The following is a 23,519-nucleotide window of genomic DNA, read 5'->3' on the forward strand; positions in this document are numbered from 1 at the left end:
AAGCTGAGCCACTCAGGGTGAATCACTCCAAACATCTGCTTGAGAACATGTGAAGCAACACTGTTTTCATGTGTGAACACAGTTCATAGAGCAATGTGTCACCATGGCAGCCTTACAGTAAATACATGACTGGCTAGGCTACATAATATGGCTTAAAGTGTGTGTGTGTGTGTGTGTGTGTGTGTGTGTGTGTGTGTGTGTGTGTGTGTGTGTGTGTGTGTGTGTGTGCGCGCGTGTGTGTGCGTGCGCAGCTCATTATTAAAAGGGAGATTAAACCCCATAAAATCATCTGGTGGAGGAAAAAGTGTCTGTTACTAAGGATTAGTGAGAAAAGAGAGGGAGGGATTTAAGAGTTTGAATGATGACAAATATTTAAATAACATGTTCCCAACACTCATTTATAGCTGCTCATCATCATATATCAAACTCTTTCAAGCAGGTACAATATGCTTCTTCAGTGGAACTGAACGGACTATAGGAAGATGTCCTACCTACGCCTTAAAACAATGAATAGATCATAATACCTATATCATCGTCTTCTTTAACAATTTGGCTTTCTTGCCTTCTGTCGAAATAAGACATTTTTAAACCACCACTGGGTAATTTCCACCTGGATTTACAACAAGTAATATGTGATTTACTGAACACAGCTCAGAGCCACCACTGTTCTTGACTTAATGCAGAATAGGGATAAACAGCTACAATGTCTGATTGGAAAACTTCAGTATAGCGTTAATGTCAGGGGCATGACTTGATCAGTTCACGTTTATTAAATTAGACTTTTTACTAAAAAGCATGATTAGTTATGTCTCTATTCTCTCTCAATTGAAACATTGAATCCATCTATGCGTTCACTGTCCATCCACAGTGCATGCATTCTCTCCTTTTGATTTGAATATCGTAGATAAATAATTTATCATCTTCAGTAAGCAAATCATAAAGGTTCTGTTACCATTCAACTGCCTTCGCTAGCTGAGTGAGAGGCACAGAGTTCATAATAATGAGGTCACATCTCCAGTACAGAAGGGCAACATTTATCTCCCGTCCTTATTCAATAATACATAACTAGTGTTTCCTATGAATCACACACACACAAACAATGAACGATGATGTTCTCAGCTTACATGCTGCTCTTCTTCCGTGGGGAGCTGACAGAGTTCTTCCTGTGTTGGCTGAGGGAGCCCCCCATGTCGGCCCTCAAGTGCGAGTTCTGCTCGTTTGGCGTCTCAGTTGTATCCCAGATGCTCTGTATGTCCTTCAGAAGTTCACTTCTGCCTCCTCTTCTTTGTACTGTGCAAGTCAGCGGCCAAGCCACTCAACCAACCATGTCCCTTATCTCAACCAGCACAGCTCTGTATGACTGACAATGACACGGTGCGTCCACTTGATAGACCTTCTCCCGACTAAAGTCCTCTCTTTCTCTCTCTCCCCCTCATCTCTCTTTGCTGATGCTGTTTGTTTGAAAGCCCAGGAGTACTACAGTGCACTAGAACCACTCAGCAAGCAGTCCCCGCCTCCCTCCCTTGCTCACTCTCTTTCAACCCTCCATCCATCCTCTCCCTCACACAGACCACAAACGGTCCTTATTGCATAGAGCAGATTACAGTCACTTGTTAGGCACTACATGACCTATAGAGAGATGTAAATTGATAATATTGGGAGGGCCAATTGTGCTAGTTTAAAAGCTAGCACAATAATAGCACTCAGTGAGGGTTAGATGGGAGGAGGGCATTGTCCAGAGAAAAGACTCACTCTATTGTCAGTCAACAGAATAACATTTTCAAAGGACAAGGAGAGAGGGGAGAGGGAGCTGGAAAGAGGGATGGTGGGAGGAAGAGGAGAGGACGGTGGCAGCAAAACACAGCTTCTCTTGTTAAACTACCTGCTGTGGCCCAGAATGCATTAGGATGCACCCTCCCTCCAAGGCCTTTATTAGCATGACAAAACACCATCCATAGATGCATGCATGCATGCATGCACCTGTTTTATTATTACATTGCATCATGGATGCTTCAATGTCCTGTCAGCAGCACTTTAATTATAACCCACACATCTAACAAACTTTTCCCCAACAACATCAATGCCAAACCTCACAATAACGATATAACCACTGTTAAAGAAAAGGTCTTCACTATCATTGGTACAGCAAAAGTTGGTAATGATGGAGTTTTCCATCTGCGAAGATTGTGAATGTTGTGCAATATGTCAGTGAATTTAATTATTCTGGATTGGGGCTATGATTAAAATGATCCCTGATTATTCAGTCACCATTATTGATGATGATAATTCTTGTTGCTCTGTATGCTTATTATCAGTGACATTGGTCAAACTATAAGGTCCTCGAGGTTTGTTGCTCTGTGAGCCCAATACGTAGATGGGAGATGGGTACAGTCGTTGTGGCTATTAACATTTGTTTAATATGGAGAAAAGGACAAGGTGCAACAGCTGACCAGATGAGATATCTGATTACATCATTGTGAAACATAAAACATTACGTGGTTCAATGGATTACTTACAATTAAGTGCAGACCTAGTTGGAGTCATCTCACTGTGTGACTGTAGGGATAGTAGTTGACAGTAGAGTTGCTAGTAAAAGAAGCAGATTAACAATGCCAGCCTTAAACCTGTCTAGTACTGGTGATCGCCTTTGATATTATGAACAATCTGCACATTTCTGGAACCAGTCTGTTTGTCTGTCTGTCCTCAGTTTCTGCCCAGTATTGAGATGCCTGACATCACAGTACAGCACTGACGACGTCATGATAGCACTGACAATATATGTAAACCAGCAGTAGGTGTCCTCTTATCAGTGAAAGAGTACGGAGACCACATCCACTGCAGATAGTTAGTTATAATGCATTAACATATTCGAATGGTTAAAATATAAATGTACCGGTATTCACTTCTCTGGCCAGTCACTTGGTGGCGGGCTGGGGTCTCCGGGGCTTCTGTCTCCATGGGGTGCGAGCGAGGGCTGGATGCAGGCCGGGCCTGTGTCAAATAAGGTCATATATCTGATGTATATTGTGAGTCATGTCTCCTGCTCTTTTCCTGCTTTGCCTTGCACTCAACTTGAAAAATTCTGTATTGTTGTAGTTATGTCAAGCTGTTTTTCTGTTTACTTTTGTGTCTGTGTTTTTGTTATGTTTTTTTTGTTTTTTGTTTTCTGGGATTCATATTTATGTTTGATTTCTGTTCTGTTATTTGGTGGAAAGATTTGTTTTGAAATAAAAACAAAGTAAAAAAAATAAAATGTATTCACTTATAAATAATACATAAGAAAACAAACAAGTTCTGGATTCACTATAATAAAATATTCAACTCAAGATATCATAGCTATAACTAGAAATGCACTCTGTCGAGCTGCCAACTTGCGCCTTGCACACAAGTAGGCCATGTATGGTAGGCCTAGTGTCCCTTTTATGCCCATATATGGAGTTCTTTGTCAGGCATGGTCAAATATTGAGTCTATGCAGAATCATGTCAGAGCATCATTGTGATGTCAGAACAGCTCCATATATTGAGATCTAGGGGTGATCAGGTGTGACCATTTGGCCAAACTGGGCCCTGTCTAGAGCCTGGGCAGGGGCCTTGTCCAGAGTCTGGGCAGAGCTCCATACATGGAGATATAGGGGTGATCAGGTCCAGAGCCCAGGCAGAGGCTTTTGTGCTGGTTCTGCACAACCGGCTATCCGACTTGACACCGGGCACTACACTCCCTGAGATGGTGGGGAACACGTATGTCAAATCTGAAGTCGGTGGGGCGAACGTAAAGGTCATAGCATTGTGATGTCAGAGATGTCACGCCTTTTCCACTCTAAGGTCTTGATCTACTCCCACTGTAAGCCCATTTCAGCAGTAAACACCCATGCACACAACAGCATTGAAAACCAATGCATTACAAAGTGCTATGAATATTTAATAATTTACATGAATGGGTATCTACAACGGCCACTAAAATAGCTTTGACCTCGTTTCATCACACTGCTGTGCATTAATGTACATGCTCACTCCCTTTATCACAACAAACAAGTATCAACTTTACTGGAGAAGTACAACCAGAAAGAAGACTCACCTCAAGACGTGGCACATTGTTGAGGTGAGGACGAAGGAAAGAACCCAATTTACCTCATGGTCCATGGATTCTGAATCTTACTGTAGTGCAGCATTCCCATTCCAACCTGCGGGCCGGGCCCACTGTGGGCTTGCAAGTGGGACCCCAAAACAAGAACATTTTAATGATAGAACAATATATTAAGAAAGAAAAAGATAAAGATGAAAAGAAAAGAAAAACAAGTTATGGTATTTCTTTCTTTAAAACCTTGAAAAGTTCATTTTCATTGTGATACCACTTCAACCTATCTTCATTCAGTATAATTGGTGCTCACTAATGTTCATGATAAAATACCACAATTTGTTTCTACTTGGTCTGTGTCTCATAGGTGGGCTGTGGGCAGTTCAGAAACCCGTCCACCAGTGACATCATAGTTAGGCAGATTTTTTTAAACAAGATTTAGATTTTTATTATTGTGAGAACGATGGCTTTCATATTTGCATTGCAACTTGTCAGGAATACAAATCCTGCAGTTTCTATTAGCTTGGATTCAGTTCAGTTCAGTTTATTTTGGTCATAGAATGAACATTGAATGCATTGATTACATTTGATCATTATAATTTAGGATTCCCCATCGATGAGGTCAATGGTGGACAGGTTTCTGAACTGCCCAGTCCTCCTGAGACAGACTGCGTAGAAAAGAATTTTATCATGATCATTAGTGAGGACCAAAAGAGCCCTGAAAGGCCACATCCTGTTTACGCACCGTTACAATCAAGCAGGGATTTATTTACAGTATGTGTCAATAATCAATATATTGGGGAGAAAACACAAAAAACAGTATGCTATTAATATTTTATTATGGCACACACAACATGTAACCATACTTATAGTCTCTCTTAATAAAAACAAGAATTTATTTTTGGTTTTTAGACCAATATAGTGGTATGAAGTGCAAAACAGACTGGTGAGAGCCAGTTACTGAGCAGGGCTCAATCATCATCAATGATTACAGAGGCTAGGCTTACAGCTGTGGCCATCTGTCAGATCCATTTAGTATGTGACAGTGAGCAGTCATGGAGTTTCAAGGAAAACACTTTAAATGTAAACTGAGAACACTGGAGTAGTAAGAGTAAATTTAAGTGTAGATCAAATTTCAAGGAAAAGAAGTGCTGACATTTATCTGCACATCTGAAAAGAATAATTAATTGTGAGTACTCACAAATATTAGAGTATAGGTTGTGGGGCAGTGCCAACGTATAGTATATCATTATGAAACTTTAAAAATAATTTACTCAAGTGGGGAAAGAAGAAACAGATGCATACAATACAGGTGAGGACAAAATAGTAAAGTCTGTGCCCTGGGATTGTGCAAAAATTAAAATTGTGCATATTGGACATCAGTCTGCCAAGTAAATTAGCTTACATCAGGATAGGGAATGTATTACTGCGGAGGTTGAATGTTGGGGTTAGCAGCATGCAAGCAGAGAGAAGAGAAAGGAGAAGGCTTGGCACACACACCTTGGGGTGTAACCGACCATGTACAGCAGAAATGTACTGCCCACACTCCTACGGGACCGCACTAAGCAGTTCTCCACCAAGCATCATATTTTCCCAACCATCTTCAATTCTGACAGATTTAATCAAAAAACTGCTTTCATCTAGCCAGTATAGATATGTCAAAAAAGCTTGCCTTCGTTGCAAGCAACTAAAATGCGATAAGAACAAAGGCATGGTGACTTTCCATGTCACTAAGAAAATGGTTAGAACTGGGAAAGTGACAATTTAAATATTGCACAAGAATTCCATGAGCAGCGAAACGTCTTTAGCTGTAAAGCGGCCTATATACTGGCATACAGTATAAACATCAAAATGATGTGTAATGGACAAGATGCAAATATGCATTATCCTTGCGGGAAACTAAATGTATTTTAGTCAAATACAATAATAAAGCCTGATTTATACTTGGCACATACTGAAAATAGCCAATTTACATCCTCACATCATGTCGTGGGGTGACATAATAATAGTAATGTGAGCTTGTAGATCTATTTTCAGTGTGCAACACCGCCATACGACGGTATGAATTAAGCACAACTACCTGTTTAGGACAAGGGATATTAAGGATTCTAAGGCAAGGTCAAGCTCTCTAAAATAGCCCTCTTTGACCTTCTGTAGAGACTGGTCTAATTTCTAAAGATGGTCTCTTGAAAGGAAGATCAATTCTGGCCAAGAGATCCTTCATCAAACAAGTTAAAAGATGACATCTTCCACAAAGTTGTCCTTTTTCCCCACAAACATAACAGTAGGTATGGCTCTGGATAACCAGTAAGTGAGTATACAGTAGTATATACTATATATATATACTGTAACTGTATGTATGTGATAATTTGTAAGTGAAATTGCACAGTAAAAAAAGAACGCAACTAAAAAAAGCCTAAACCCCAAAATGAAAATGCTGTTATGAGGCATGCCCACGACAACTGGGTTGATTAGAAACAAAATTCCATCTGTAAGCAGAGCCTTTAAGAAAAAGTTACCTTCCATTGTGAACCTGAACGGTCCTTCGGCGCCTCAAACAGAGGCACTCAAGTGAACAACTCGCCGTGCGAGTTGATATTTCAGAATTAAATCACCTTCCGAAAGCCCCAGGACACTTGGACGACAAAACAGTCTGGGAGAGGATTTTACAGCCTATCAACTATGGCCGAACTTCCTTTGTTTTGCTTTTTTCATACTGTAGGTCGTCAACTTGTCAATAACAAAGTTTGTTATTGTTCATAGAAATGTTAATACTGTTGTGGCTGCTCAAAGGGAATGCCCAGCTTGTCGTAGATCTCCTTCAGCAGCAATAGCGCTGTGTCTTCAGATTCCCTGGTAGACAAAGAGAAGACATTTTCAAAAACACAAAGATGAATTGATAAGACAATCAACTAAAATAAAACTAAACAGCAAAATAGTTCTGAAAATGTAAAAAATAGTCCACAACAGAGCACTATTACCCCAGTGACCCCACCCTCATATTCATCATGCGTATGACTCACCAATAGCAAAGATGAGACTGGATGGCAAACAGGTATTCATTGAAGCTTTCAATGGGCTTTTCTTGCAGTACGTAGTCAATCCTTCGTCCCCCATTCAACATCCCCACTTTGATATCACACGCCTGTGTTTCCTCTGCAGACATGGGAGATTCTGCCTCTTCATGTACGCCTGAATTGACAGGGGTAAAACAGGGAAAAAATGACGAACGATAATAACCACATCGCTTTGTGAAAAGGAGGGAATATAGTTCAACCAATGGACAGGGGCGAACTAACACACTGGAGCTACCGTTGTGCGTCTTGTATTTTAGATTGAGATACTTATGATATGCTCATTAGGTTTTAGTTGTTGCTTTGTCCTGTAACATTTATAGGCTGCGTTCAGGATGTATCCATGTTCTGGGACATTGGGTTTTTAATGTGAGCCATTTTTAATTTCCCTAATATTATTTTTCACGTCATACTATTAGCTGCAGCATAGAATACAATTCTCTATTTCTTTCAACCTTCAGGTATAAAATAGGGGTTATTTTTAATGATGTAGATCAGACCATGTTGTATGGGTACTAGGGTAGTGGGTACCGTATTTTGTTATAACAAGTGTTGAATGGCTCTATATTCTCCTGGTGACCATTGCTATCTAGTGTTTGTTCAGTAACATGGGTCTTCCCATCTGTCCAGCACTTTAGTAAACAGATAATACAGTTTCATCCTATCAGGAGGAGGCAATACAGGACACAGGATAAACAAGTGCAATTTGAAGTGGGGGGTGGGGAGGGGTAACCTGACTCCGCCAGATGGGGCAGCATAGAGTACACTGGGTTCCCCCCTCCTGCTCCCATCTGGGAACTCTCAGGCAGACTTGATGCCCGGCCACCAAACGGCCTGGCCAATCAGCGGCAGCTAGAGGCGGGATCAAGGCATACACAGTGCTGCCCCATCTGGCGGAGTCAGGTTAGGGGAGGGGGGGGGGGGGGGGCAGACAACATAATTGAAACTGGGATGCTATAAAATGTGAGAAATGAGCTCTCTTTCCTGATTGGATAAAATTTGTGTCCCACCCGAACATTTATTTTCTGTTTATTAAAGAGCTGGAGAGATGTGGAAACCCATGTTACAGAATAAACATTATTATATTATTATATGTTTTGCTCTATATTCTTACAACAATAATAATACAAAACATTTACAGCATCTTTAACAACTGATAAATGTGGTAATAAATACAATCACTTGCACAGGTATTTTGTTAGAAGAGTGAGAGCATTGATGTGGCTTATACAGCCATGCACTGCCGTTTTGTTCATAAATCAGTAAGCAATGCTATCTTCTTCAGAACTCTGAATGGCTACTTGTAAATAACCTGTATCTCTTACACTGATGCTACAGGCTTGTATTTCCAGACAGTATTACCATTTCACTCAGCACTGCAGTGTCTTATTTCCACTTACACAGTATTGTATCATTTACACCATACTGAGAGGGACTGAGACAACTTAATGTAACTTTGCTGGAGGTAAGTCTGACTACTTCAACACTACATATTTCATGACCATCCCCATCTATTCCTTAGGTCCTACGGAATAGATGGAGATCGCCATGAAATATGTGGTACTTGGTGAGCCAGATCTTTTCTGAGGTGATACTTTGTGTAAAAAGGTTGAGAACCACTGCCTTAGGAGACATGCAAGCCTAGGTATGGGAAGAAAACATGTTTTGTTGTTAGTTGGATCCCACAGCCGCAATGTGGATGGAAGCGAGGTAAACAGATGAAGAAAGAAGAATGGAAACCACAAACAGACAAAGACGATGAGCAATGTAATTGAATTGAAGAACAACAAAGTATGAATAATTTGAAGCGTCATCAGCAGAGGGAAGGGAGAACCAGGAAAAGGTCTAGTAGTGTAAAGGGGTAGGGAATGAGGAATGAGCATAGAGTAAGATTAGCATAGTGTAGTTATATACAGTATCTATACTGTACCTTATATAATTTAGCTTAAATCAGTCACACTACCCGAGACAAAATATTCTTAATCGACAATAACCTAGATCTTCTTGTTTGCAATAAACTACTTTGGACAGTCAGTGGTCATTTGTCTTCCGTTTCCCAGTCAATGATGACAAATGTATTACAATGTATTGTACAAATCAAAGCCAGAGGAAACCAGTCAATCAATTAGATGCAGGATTACAACTCCGAATGAATGCATGGGGAACTGAGACTGGGGGACAGAGTGGCATTCCGACTCACCACCATTCGGACTACGTGGCTTCCGTGTGCGGTTAGGTTTAGCCGGTACAGGGTTAGTATTGCGGCGAATCGGAATGGTGATTCGTCGGAATAGCGGGCTTCGGAATGCCGGTGTGTAACCCTGACAATGAGTTTTGACAATGTCACATCTCTTCCTAACCCATTCAGACAGGATAGGATACATGACTTGACCTGGGTTGGTCACATCACATGGGCACCATTGTTAATGGTTAATGTGGTTAAACGCTAACGTGACATGGATGCGTTCCAGGTCTCAATGGATTAAAGCTCGAACACAACTCTTCTTCTTTCGCAGTCTGAAGAGGTTCAGTCTGGACTCCAAGATGCTGTGCAACCTCTACAGGTAAGCCATAGAGGATTCCCTGACTGGATGCATCATTGCCTGCTACAGAGGATGCTCAAAATATGACCACAAGGTTCTACAGAGAGTGGAAAAAGAGTGCATCACCAGCACTGCGCTGGGACACCCAGAGGAGCAGGGTGAAGGCCCTGAGGATCAAAGATCCTAGTCACCCCAGAAATGGACGATTCACTTTACTACCGTCTAACAAACGTACTGGAGCATCGGGTTATGATCCAGCAGTTTCTATCCTGAGCTCATAAAATGTCTGACATAAAAACAAATGTTAGATAAACTGTAACAGGACAACAGTTTACATATACAGGTTGTGCAGATTCAAATTTTGTATTGCCATTTCTAATATTTATTGCACATTTTCAGTATTTTCAGTAGTGCAGGGCACTAGAATATTAGAATGTTCTGCCATCAATTCACTTTAATGCCATGACTGCAGCCAAAACATGACGTGTTTTCTGTGTGCATCAACTTTTGTAAATATTGGAACACATTTTTATGTCTATAATGCAGTTTATCTGCAGCACATGTATACACCTCCTAATGTTCAGAATGTTACTAGACCGCAGACTTGTTCCTCTCTAAGATCAACTGATGCTTGCATGTCAACGAGTTATGCAAGCAACAGTATAAATATTTAACAGTTAACTGGAGGGGATCCAAGTCAACTATCCTCAGCCCCCGTTTACATTTAGCAGACAAGTCTGCCCTTGCATCAGTAGAGAACAGGTCCCTAACAAACTGAATCACGTCTGTGAGTGATTATGAATACAGTTGGACAGTGTTTAGATATTGATCATTTTGTTTGGACTCGAATCAGTGGTAAAGATACACAATTTATTTTGAGAAGTGTTTCCATTATGTCAATAGCAGTTTTATAATTTATTTAGTCCCTATTTAAAATTGACAGCTTTCATTTATTTTAGTTGACACAGTAAACGCACCAATTACTTTTTAAATTATAGCATCTTGATTAGGTAAAGTTATGTGGCGGTATCGACTGACATTTACAGTAATAGGCGGCTGTACAAGAAACAGGTGAACATAATGAACATGGGATGGACACATAATGCCAGATTACTTTTGCACATTACTATTTAATTATATATTTGTAATTAATGGTCAGAATTCTCTCCCTCGTGTAAAGCGACTTTGAGTACCTAGAAAAGCGCTATATACATCTGAGAGATTATTATTAATTATTAGAATTGATCAGATGCCCTCTTCAAATTGTTACAGTATACAGAAAGATGTGGCCCACATGCTGCCAACTGAATAGGTCTGCTGTACAGGATTCTTGAAATTGCTTGATGTGTATTAGTACTATCTTATTCGTATTCATATCGGAAGCTTGCAGTACAATTGTATAGTCTATAACCCTGCTACCTTTACTGTATTCAGTGTATTGCGTCTGTATGTGACAATAAACCCCTTGAACCATAAGCGCCGGAAGTGGGGGGTGCAATAGTAGGTCAAAGGTTTTTTTTTTTAAACATAAATGTACTCAGGAGACGCACAGTAACATCAGTAAACAGTACAAGGACAAAGATTTGACAAGAGAGTATATGTCAGAGAGAAGCCACACTCATTGTTGTTGCTAATAAAGGTCCAGGTCATGATGTTGCATCAAAAATAAATAATCCTGGTTTCTATTATGGTTTAAATCATCTGATCCGGTGTAGAGCCCACCAACTGTATCCAATAATTTATGGCAGCAACACAGATACATTCATGCATACACAGACTATTTCCTTATCCGCTATAGACCGCCGGATAAGCAAACTGCAAAGTGAACTGATGCCAGTCTAGCTGTTGCCTACATTGCAACTGACTTTAGTTGGCGACTTGGTCAGGTACACAACATTCAGCAGCCTCCACCCAGGAGGTTGCCCAGATTTCTGACAACATTGCATGCACAAAAGAGGGGGCTGCTCAAAGAGGTTTGTTTATCTTGTGCCTGGCTGCCTTGTCCAGAAAGAAGATCATTCTACAGCTTACATTTTAACCCCTTGCTGCAAAGCACTATGAGTCAGAGGCTGACACACATCTTGCTGTAATGCATGTGTAAAGTAACATCCTGGATAGATTGGGTAGCCTACCATGTGTGATACCTTTCATTAGCAACACACATGGCTACATTTGTTGCATTATAATTTCAGGCAAGACATAGCTTTATTTAAAACTGCCGCTAATGTCTATGGCTAACATGGGCTTGTTGTTGTGCCGTGCAGTTTTGGTTGTTAGTGTATTAGCTTATTCTGCACATTGATTTATTGTAAACAGTACACCTACTATATGCTACACAAGAAGTATAAACAAAACCTCTAGTAAGCTCAGAAGAGAGTTCTCTGCATACAGAAGAATGGACTCAAGTAGTTGATAACAACACTAACCAACAATGAGCTACAAAGTGTTCATACACTCAAGTCATTGTAGCCATGTACTTCCACTGGCTTACCTTGGAAGTAATGCATATGAAGGGCCTTGGGCCACTCCAGCATTTGAGTCCAAAAATCATCCCTTTTCTCGTCCCTGTTAGCAGAAGCAGCGCCTACCACTGAGGGTGAGGTTAAAGCGGAGAGGGAATGGGCAACATGCAGGGAGGGAAGAGTTTAGGAAGAGACAAGATTAGATGTACATTGGCAAGACACAGGCACAACATACATCCAAACACCCCTACCATCTCACACACACTCACACACACATGCAGACACAAGTAGTTATGGATGCTAGCTTTATACCAGGTGTCCCTTGTAGGTTTTCTTCTGTTGTGGTTTCTCTCTCCTCTACTGGGGGCAGTGCAGCCACGGGTAGTCTGGAAAAAGACTGCCACGCAGTCCTTAACGATCCCCAAACATTGTTCTTCAGTTCCATACCCACACGAGTCAAACTGTCCTTCAGTTCTACGGGACGGAGATAGAGATGTTATTGTTGAATTTGACTAGAAGGAATATGAGCACAACTTCAGTCACACATTAACTATGGGTGCTCAGACTGTTTCTTTGCCATGTTGCCTGTCTATTAAAACAAAATAAGAAGTGCTTGAATGGACAGAATGTGAGTGCTGGCTATCATTCTCTACATTGTTGAATTTGACGTGGGGCCATATTTTGCGTGTCTTAAGTACCAGGTATTATGACTTAAGGTGTGGCCAATGCTGTTTGGCCACTCAAAATAGCTAAACAGCATTGGCCATGCCTCCAGGTCTTACGTTAAGTCATAAGACCTGGGTACTTAAGACATGCAAAATAGGGCCCTGATGTCAACTTGCCAAGAGAAGCCAACAGAAACAGGGAGACATACCCAGGTGCATCCTCTTGCGCCCCTTGTGGTGAGGAATGAGCATGGGCTCAAGGTCGCCCTCTGAAACCAACATGGGTTCTAAGCGGTATGCTACTGGGTCATACTAGAGGGTAGGGAGATAAAGCAAAACAACACATTTAATTATCAAAGTATTACAAGAACACTTTGATGTTTGTTTCCTGTGGTGCATGCTAAACACTCAGCTTGCTCTGAACTTTTACTGTTACTACAGGGGTACAGGCTTTAGTTCTGACACTATTATTGGTCCGAGAGTCATTAGACTGACAACCTACGTCAAACCCTAACCTGTTCCTGCATGTCGGACTAATGCTCCATCGGAATTACCATCGGATCGGAGGTAGTATGATCTCAAAAGAACTGCAAGGCAGTGAAATTGAGTTCATGGTAGTAAATTTCACTTGTAAAAACGCCAAACAAAAAGCTTTACGAGACTTTTCCCTGCATGCTCTTAAGCTCTCTTGCCCCCCTTCACTATGAACACAGGGATTAATTCTGAACGTTACATGTGTGAACTCCCATTTCAGATGATTGGTTACCTACATGTACATATAGCAAAGGTGAAGCTTGTTCAGACTTGCACTAATTGCCAATGTTGCTAGTGCCAAAAACGTACTGATGTGAGCATTAGAAAGGGAGACTGCATCTACTCACAGGGTGGTAGATGTTATAGAAGCTCTTGCACGTGGGGAAGGTGTAATTGGGATCGATGTGTTTAAGTCCACGGACGGTCAGGAACATTCCGATGGGAGAGCCAAATGCGAAAAAGCTCTGAGGATGGAACGCCAGCTGTGGGTAGTTAATGGACACCTGGGGAAATGAATGTGCTCTCATAAATTTCATAAAGTATTGATCTGATTTCTAAACGTAGAGCACATATAAATCTACAAAACTAAATCTATTAGAAGTTATTGACAGTATGGAAAAATAGAAAATACATAATAAAGTATCACTCTCAACATCAACAGACAAGGGAGGGGAGAGCAGGGAACAACTATACGTATGGGACAGGATGCACACAGACACTGATTTTGGCACTGGGTTTGTAGGCCTCCACAGCACAATGGATATAGCCACAATGCCAATATTGCTTTGTTTTCTCCTTACAGTGTGATGTAGCCACTCTAGGCATTTGGCTCAAATTACAAAATATAATTCTAGAAGCCAGTCTTCTCTGAACTGACTGTGTGTAATGTAAAATTTATATATGGGAAAATACGAGAGCTATAACTACAGCAGGGACCCATTTCAGGATCGACACAGTGTGAGACAAACCTGTCCCTTGGCTATGTCTCCATTGGTCTGTCCAGGCAAGCAAAGAGGGGGGAGAGAATCAGGAAGATGACATCACAGCCTTCATATACTTTTACTACCAGGCATAAACAAGTGTGTTGCAGCGTGCGCATGGTACAGTACCTGTCCAATTCCCATGTTAAAATATTCGTAGTCCACAGCGTTGGTGATGGACTGGGCCCTGTGGAAGTATGACTCCCGCCCCGTCGCTCCAAAGGACTGGTTATCGTGGTGATCAACTGGTGAGGGATCCTGAGGTTGTGCTTGCAGCCCTGGAGCCAGAAGCACGGTTGCTGGCTTACAATCCTACTTGGAAAGAATAAAGATGGACAGATTTAGGGTCTCTCGACCCTGTAAAACATCATACCGCTTTTTCTGAGTTTCAGAGTGTGTCTGACCTCTTGAGCACGTTTCCTCCTGACATAGTTCAGGATCTTCTTGCGCGGTCCGAGAGGAATTCCTATATCTTTAAGGTCACTCTCCTGACATAGCACCTTTAAAAGAACAAAGAAATAGATATGCAACTCCGTATGTCAATTTATCTTGTACTGTTTTGTGTACTGTACTGTACTGTACTGTACGTACGTACGTACATACATACGTATGTGGTTAAAATGGGTAAGGTTTTAAAAAAGGCAAAAGCATGCTCTGTTGCACTGGCCTAAAAGTGGGTCCTTTAAAACTGCTTCAACTTCTGAGAATGTGTTTGGTTCATTAGCCACCAGATGGCATACCTTATAAGTATGTATGTATGTATGTATGTATGTATGTATGTATGTATTTAAAAGGGTGGCGTTTTTGTAAAATCCCAGCCTACAATACCTTCATATATATAAAATCCAAAGTAAGGTTACCAGTGAGTATGTATGTATGTATGTTTGTATGTATTTGTTATCTTTGTGAGAAACAACAGTACGTACGCGCGCGTGCGTGCGTGCGTGCGTGAGTGCGTGAGTGCGTGCGTGCGTGTGTGTGTGTGTTACCAGTGATTCCAAATCTAGATTCTCTCTTTGCAGTGTAACCAGGTGCTCCTGTAAGCCCAGTCTGAGCATAGCCTCCTCCATGGCATCACAGGCCAAAGGGCAGGGCTCATCAGCTGCTTTCTGAAAAACAGAGCATGACAGATAACCAACTGCACAGACTTCCTCAATCATTAGAACTCCATCATTCAATCGGAACCTTAATCTGCCATTATGAATACTCCACTACCTCCTCCCTGACCGTCTCGCCTGATGTAGTTCTCTGATTGGTCAGCAGGTCAAACAGGATCAGTGAACCTGATGACAACGGAGGAAAGGTTGAAGCTTATCATTCAAAGGTTTCTATTGGTTAAATTGATATTCTTTCATTGGTGTGTGTGTGTGTGTGTGTGTGTGTGCATGAGTATGCTGCATACCCAGGCTATGGCCGACTACAGAAACCTCCCCCGTGAACTTGGGGTGTCTCTGTCTGAAGAGTGTGTGCAGCTTGTTGACCTCCGTGGCCACTGTGTCCACTATGGTCTGACAGTAGGTGGGGCTGTTGTAGAAGAACAGGTCTAGTAGAGTGTCATTGGTGAAATGCCTCAGTTTGCTGATGCTGGGCAGAGTGATTCTCTTGATGTCCCTATGTTAAGGAGAGGGAAAGAGTTTGAGAATTATAGATACAGCAACAGGGGGAGTGCATGTTTCAGTAATAAAAGGTTAGAATGAAATAGAAAATTTCACCAGTAAAATTAACATTAGTTGAAAATGAGAGACAATACAACAACACTAGTTTATTACAAGGTGGATTTCAAACTAGGGATTCTGTGTATCGAGAAGAGTATTTTGATTAAACTCAAAGACTCCATTAAGACTTAAGCACTAAAACCAACTGCATTTAAGACTTTTCAGTCCCAGATATTAGAACACAATTTAAAATATCGTAAGACTCTTTTCAGGATCTGCTGGCACTGAATAAACACAAGCTACAATAAGGCACTGAACTTTACAGTTCTCTTCAGTACGTAAGTTAGTGTATCCTTACTCGTCCACACCAGTGGCATCTCCATGCAGAGCACTGTGCCAGTTGACCGGTAGAAACTCCACTCTGCCCACCTTGCCCTCCAGCTGGCCACGCTTGTAATGAGAGGCCAGTAGAGACAGAGATGCACTCCTAAAGTCATTCACTGAAAAAGAGGGGGAAACAGAAAACAGTTTTCCTAAACTAAACACACACAGTCCCACCTACATGTCCCCATCATGTGCACAAACTTTGCAGACACAAACACTCACTTACCACACTGTATGATGGATCTGAAGCGAATGTCACATGCAGGACCGATTCCATGGACCATGAAGACAAGATGGTCTATCTTGTCTGGCTCACCTTAAGAAAAGGAGAGTGGGAGTTTAACCTCTGGCTGATCTGGTGTATGATGAAGAACAGTCAAATGTTGACCATAATTCAATGACGGCCATTTAGCTCTCACATAAGAATTGTACAAGTACAACACATCAGTGAGTGACAACATGATGGTTGGGTATTCCACTTTGTCAATGTACATTACAATTTGTATTTGTCCTTATTCAAATACACCAAACTAAAAATATTACACACACCTTCTGGTATTTCCACAGAGATGTTGTCCACTCCCCTCTTGACAGTTCGAGGGCGTGTCTGCTCAGAGGGGGAGTGGACCCACTCATCCTGTAACCCCAGTGGTTGATACTGCATTATCAGCTGACATTATGGAGAAAATATAGAAAACAAATTAATAAATAGTGTGATACATTATGTACAGGTATGTCTAGTTATATATCTTGAAAATTGTTATAATTATCTCTGCCAGGTAGAGAGTGGAGAGTATGTTTTTGTATGAGTATGTGTTAGCGATTCCTTGACTATTCTCACTAACTACTATACAGATCAGCGGCACAAATACATCAACAACTATGCAATTCTTCTGCATTCATAAACATCCACCAACCCTCCAAGCTATGGGATAAGTGTCTGTGAGGCTATGGAGTGGAACTAGCCAATCGGTGCAAGCTGTCCGTCCATCTAGCACTGTACATCATTGTGTTACAATTCCTCAGAGAGACAGACAGGCACACGGACATCGCATCAACTATGCATGTGCATGTATAGCACGCACACACAGACGCCTGTATTATATGTGCTTGTATGAGCACAGCATGCATATTACAGCATATTACAATTCTGACAATTAAACCGGTAATGCATTTCACTTGTTTAAAATGTTCTTATTAACTTGCTTTTGCTATTTCATAGTCACCTCATCCTATCTTTCTGATGCATAGCACATGTACTCCTATTGTTAGTGGTTTTGTGGGGGCTATTTTCTTTCCCCCCCCCCCCCCCATTATGAATTGTAATTCTTATTTGTAGCATCTGTAACAAAAGCAATGTCCTGTGGTTTTAGTTCCATCTCAAACTGAATACAGGTTATTGCGCTAATTTGTGAGCAGCTCTAACCTTGGGATTGTGAAGGATGACCGTCTCTCCTGTGGGGAAGTCCAGCTTCCTCTTCCACTCATCCAGAGTCACAGCTATCATATAGGCATCCTGAAAGACCAGAATACCAATACTAATAAGGTTTACTTGTCAACCACCTTTTACACTTGCTCAAAATGCTACTGGATACAGGAGTAAATGAAGATGAGAAGAGGGACCAAGGTGTGGCGTGGAATAGAGAGATTGTATGATTGGGGGTCAACAGAGAAGAGAGAGAGGACAGCATTGCTAGTGAAGTGGGAAGAAATGGGACAGTGGGAAGATGCAGGTTATGCTATGGTGTCAGATTGAGGTACCTCCAGACTGGTACTGAAGTCTTCTGTGTAGGGTATAAACCTGGTGTCCTTGTCTCCTTTGTAGAACCAGGTGCAGCGACGTACCTCAGTGGGAGCTTGCTCCCAGTACACTGCGTGGCATGTCCTCTCCTTGACGTGCACATCATATCGCTCTCCCTCCACAGCAACCACCACATCCTCTTTCTCTCCTACTACACAGTAAATTACTCTCTGAGTTACAAGTGAATAAATTAGCAATTAGGCATACGAATGGTTAATATGGGGCATCAACAATGCTGGTATTATTTACACAGGAAACTGATATTGATGAAACCTACATTTGAGACTCTTGTACTTGAAAGGTTATATTAGCATCTGGATCTGGTCTAGCACTGGATCTGGTCTAGCATTGATCGTCGGACACAGCCAAGTGCCCCATTGGGCAGGGGGCCAGTGTTGGCAACAGGCCGGGCAGTTGTGATATCTCACCTTCCGGCTTCTGTTTATAGCTCTCTCTCTCTCTAAATAGTTTGTGATACTATTTTAGATATTTATTACAAATTTAAAAATGTCTCACTTATTTTCTGGTTCAATGGGGTGTCTATGAAGGACAAGAAGAATCTAAATGGTATTGTGAAAGTCTGCTCCGAGATAATCGGAGCCAGCTTAGAGCCTTGTGCTCCTTTGGGAGAACCAGCCCAGAAAGCAACATGAAGAATTATTAGCCAACCTTACCATTGTTCTGTCCAGTGAATTCAGTGAAAAATAAATGTATTTGAATCTGAATCTTTAAAATGTTCTATTTTTTTTCTCGCACACCCACATCAATTGCCTGTTCTTAGTTAGACACACACACATATGAAAGACACTTACCCGTGGTGTAAGCATTCTCTAGTTTCTCAGAATCCTCTCTACTGAACGGATGCCAGAGTGTGCTGTTGTCAGTCAGTCGACAGTAAAACCAATGAGGGTGTACTTCTTGATAAGGGGGTGGGACCGACTCCATGTCCAGCATCTCGAAGGAGGAAGTGGATGAAGGGGTGGCCTCATCCAGTACTGGTGACAGGGACACCTGAGGAAATTTGATCTCAGTCAAAATCTATATGAACACCTGCATCCTCAAGGCTCTCACTGTTACTTCTTCATTGCAGCGTTCAGGAATAAGGAATTGCATCTGACTGAGCAGGGTTTCCTACTTTCCTTCCAGTCAGCTGCTCCTATCACAACACCTGAAACCACTGGACAGAAGCAATGAGCAGCAGCTATGGGCAAGCGTCAGACCTTCCCTTGGTCCGACATATAAAGACCCGCTTTGTCCTCCTCACAGAGCCATGTCCTCTCCTCTTTCCACACCTGACTCAGCTGCAGCTCGTAAACAAACCAATTGACAGACACAGGATATCACACATTCAAACACAAGGCTATCATTCGCTGTATCATATGGCCAATAGAAACCAGGCTACATTAGCATGTGTATCTAGTTAATAAACAGCCTACTGTCTTCTTTTGCTGTTCTACTTGGCCTTGTACGTTGGTTTCAAAAAGTGAGAAGCTGCCACTGACTGCCACAGTAAAACACAGTCCCTGCCGTTTCTTATTATATTATACATTCCATATTCCACATTGTCCATAAAGTGAAATATTTCAAACTTCTTTCCTTTTTTTATCCTGATGATGATTACAGCATACAGTTCATGAAAATCTGAAATCCTGCATCTCAAAATATTAGAATATTCTTTAAGTCCACTAAAAAATGATTTATAATACAGAAATGTCGACCATCTGAAAAGTATGTTAATTTATGCAACTCAGTATTTGATACTGTCAAGAGGAAGATGGGAGACACGAGACCAAACAATACAGATGAAGGCTGCTATCAAAGCAAACCTGGTCTTCCATAACACAGGCTAATCACCTCCATGCCATGCCACATTGATGACGTAATTTGTTCAAAAGTAGCCCAGACCAAGTATTGAGTGCATACATGGTTGACATTTCTGTATTATATTATTTTTTATTATTTAATATTATGAATTATTAAAATATTTACTTTATGCGCAATGCACAATGAATCAGAATATCTGAAACTTTTGAATTACCTGTATATTACGGAATAAAATGAACTTTTCCACAATATATATATATATATATATATATATATATATTTATTTTTTAGTGGTGCAACCACTCCAAGGAACAGCAATGTCCCCATGTCCATCCCTATGTATGTTTAGGGTACCAGTAGGGGCAAAAGTGGCGCTGTTGTGCTAGAAACAGAGAGAGAGATAGTGTTGCACTGTTGCCTGCTAATTACAATGTGGAGTGTGCATGAGAGAGAGAGAGAGAGAGAGAGAGAGAGAGAGGTGTCTGCTAATTCCCCCACACAGTAACCCACCGGGGACCCACCGGGGACCCCCACACGGAGTTGCACCACTCAGTTCACACGGGTGTGATTTTTTAGATGCACTGTACATACAGTATGCATTTCTTGACGAAAGATGTATGTTCAGTGGTGAAAGATTGGATATTATACTTAATAATAGTTTATATACATTTTATGCTACCATGGACAGTCAAACCAAATCAATGCAACTAGTCGCAACTCACAGTTGGACAAGGTCAACCACACCAATGCAACTCCTTGCAACTGCCAGGATGGTTGCAAGTAGTTGCTTTGGTGCGGTTTGGCCTTAAGTGTAGATGGCTAGCTCAGACTTGTACCTTTATTACATTTTGGACATTTGCGGGTACATCTCAGTTTAACAAGTAAGACGCGCAAACGCGGGAAGCGAACGCAGCTCGTAAATTGCAATAACAACAATTAGAATAAATTACGTACTTTTTTTAAGTTTTAAGTTACGTTTTTTTAAGTTATTTTTTTAGTGTGTGTGTGTGCGTGCGTGTGTGTGTTTTATTTTTTTAGGTTTTTTTCTTTTTAAGTTTTTTTTTTAAGTTAAGTTTGTGTGTGTGTGTGTGTGTGTGACAGACAGACAGACAGACAGACACACAGACATGTTCTGCTAGGTCTCATAGTTAGTGCTCACTGCGTTCGCAATCAACAATTAATGAGATTTAAGGAAGCACAGCCATGCTTCAACTATAATAGAATTGAATATTGCATCGGAAAAGTGGTATTCTTAGATAAACCTATTTTTCATCAGAAAAGGTCATAATCTGGAATGGAATACCTTTTCTGATAACTACATCAGATATGTAATGCTAGTAATGCTATTATGCTTACTGTAAATCGCTCTGGATTAAGAGTGTCTGCTAAATGCCTAAATTGTCAATTGTAAAAGTAGCACCACCCTATCCTGTACAGCAGTGGACTTTACCTGCATGATAACGTTTCCAAGAACGTGTCACCCCTTCCACCCAAACTCAGTTTACATGGCTTCTGCACTAAAGCGTTGTGAAAGCCATATGTGTGTGTAGTTACTAAACATTGGAATTACTGTAGACATGTGCCAACTATAGCTCAGACCTAACATGTTTATTGTCCTTCCTTGTGTCCTCTGACCTAGTTCTTGTGCCAACGAAGACGTTGCACAACACCAGAGAGAGTGCAACGAACCATGTTCAACCCAGATTCGGCACAAACAAGTGACTAAATTATTTTCGCTCCTATGCCACCAAAATGTGGAACGCCCTACCAACAGTCATTAAGACATGCAAATCCCTTGACTCCTTCAAAACCGCTCTCAAAGGGCACCTACGGATGGCTGCAATTCGAAACTGGCCCCCGTAAAATCTGAACCCCCCCCCATTTTCCCCTCACTGTATATGTTTCTTTTCCCTTTTTACCTCCATTATGATGAATTCCTGTACTGTTCTTTGTCTATATAGAAGTGTCTATTTGTACGTCTCTTAATGTTTTGATGAATTGAACATGGTGGACCATTGTTGTAAACAAGTGTAATGCTTAATTGGGTCGTCCACTCACAGTTTACAACCTTTGTATTTAGTTTGTGCTTGAAATGTACTGTAATTCTGCAAACTGTTAAAGGGGCATTCCACTCATTTTCAACATTTTACTATGTCATTAATGTACCTTAGAGCTGTTGTGTGGAAATAATAAAAAAGTTCCCCCATTCTGTGTTTTCTAGAACTAGAGGTCTGAAAAAAATCATTAACATGGTGAAACACATCTTGATGATGTCATCAAGATGTGTTTCACCATGTTAATGATTTTCTTCATTATTACAGTTCTAGGAAACACAAAATGGGGGGACTTTTTTATTATTTCCACACAACAGCTCTAAGGTACATTAATGACATAGTAAAATGTTGAAAATGGGTGGTTTTCCCCTTTACTACAATTTTCAATCAATCAATCAATGCCACACATAGAATACCACCAGGACAATGTAAATACAGTACAAGCTCTATCTATGTTTGCATGTGCATATACAGTATAAGCATACACAGATTACAACAAACACACTGTAATGGACACAAACAAATCACCTTATCCCCATTTGTACTTCCTCCAATAGGGTTCTGAGTGGGGCTGTCAGACAGGTCCTGGACGTTGATGGTAGGGGCAGCCTGAGCGCGACCCCCCTCTTCCCCAGGGTTCTGTGACATCACCCTAACCACAACCTTCACAGGCTTGAATGGTCCCACTCAAACTGTTAGTGAAGAGACAACAACAACAACACAATGTACAAGACACGAAGAAAGCCATACATATTATACCACGAAGACGAAGTTAAAGTAGAAACGGAATAGCAACTAATGACGATTTAATTTGGTATCATTTGGGCATTTACGTTCACGAGCTAATATATAATTAGACTGACACTGACACAGTATACAAGCAGATTAACTAGAGCTAATCCCACTCAGTTCTCAGAAAACTGTGACGCCTGATGGCTTGAAGCCCACGCAATATAATATTATTATATATAATATTAGTGGTTGGAGTCAAGAGACAGACATACATTACATACTGTACATACGGGCTCTTATGGAAACATATAACCTTGACATTCCCATGACTCGACTCGACTGTCCTCACTTTAGCATGAACACACTCTCACTCAGGCCACCAAAACCGAACAAGAACAACAATTAATTTGACTCTAAAAATCGTGGCTAACGGGTAGCACAGTTAGCTAACAATTGTGTAGCTGGCTGAACAACACTCACGTCTCACTTCTCACGTCCAGGTGTTTATTGGCGTTACCAACGCGACTCGCGGCCGGCCGTTACGTTAACATAACGAACCACCACCGTAACATATACATTTGTATACTGACTGAGCAACGTTTGCTCTCTCTCTCCAGCAGCAGCAGCTGGGCTAGCAAAGGAGGAGCCGAGGAGGAGGATATCCATATCCACCTGAAGCCTGTGGTTAGTTGCGCGCCAGTGAGTCGCGCGCGAAAATCGCCGACCTACAAGCTCA

General features: G+C 41.3%; 1 protein-coding gene across 3 annotated transcripts; it reads right to left on the reverse strand.

Moving 5' to 3' along the window:
• Window positions 1-4,904: 4,904 nt before the first annotated feature.
• On the reverse strand, window positions 4,905-23,389 carry ddhd2 (DDHD domain containing 2). 3 transcript variants are annotated; one of them, XM_079515903.1, is made up of 19 exons: window positions 23,264-23,389; window positions 22,580-22,743; window positions 18,986-19,184; window positions 18,134-18,324; window positions 17,799-17,888; window positions 16,922-17,042; window positions 16,599-16,679; window positions 16,347-16,488; window positions 15,736-15,944; window positions 15,549-15,616; window positions 15,323-15,442; window positions 14,738-14,833; window positions 14,463-14,645; window positions 13,701-13,856; window positions 13,029-13,131; window positions 12,467-12,628; window positions 12,184-12,282; window positions 7,099-7,267; window positions 4,905-6,928 (listed from the first exon to the last, which is right to left on the reverse strand). In XM_079515903.1, the coding sequence occupies exons 2-19, from the start codon at window positions 22,697-22,699 to the stop codon at window positions 6,844-6,846; spliced, it is 2,394 nt and encodes a 797-aa protein (XP_079372029.1). In that variant the 5' UTR covers window positions 22,700-22,743; window positions 23,264-23,389; the 3' UTR covers window positions 4,905-6,843. The 3 variants fall into 3 exon arrangements, with proteins under 3 accessions (XP_079372029.1, XP_079372028.1, XP_079372030.1); XM_079515902.1 differs by having other exon boundaries at window positions 16,599-16,688; XM_079515904.1 differs by lacking the exon at window positions 12,184-12,282 and having other exon boundaries at window positions 16,599-16,688.
• Between the last annotated feature and the right edge of the window lie 130 nt (window positions 23,390-23,519).

The sequence above is a fragment of the Electrona antarctica genome, assembly GCF_951216825.1.
Source record: "Electrona antarctica genome assembly, chromosome: 12".
Classification (NCBI taxonomy): domain Eukaryota; kingdom Metazoa; phylum Chordata; class Actinopteri; order Myctophiformes; family Myctophidae; genus Electrona; species Electrona antarctica.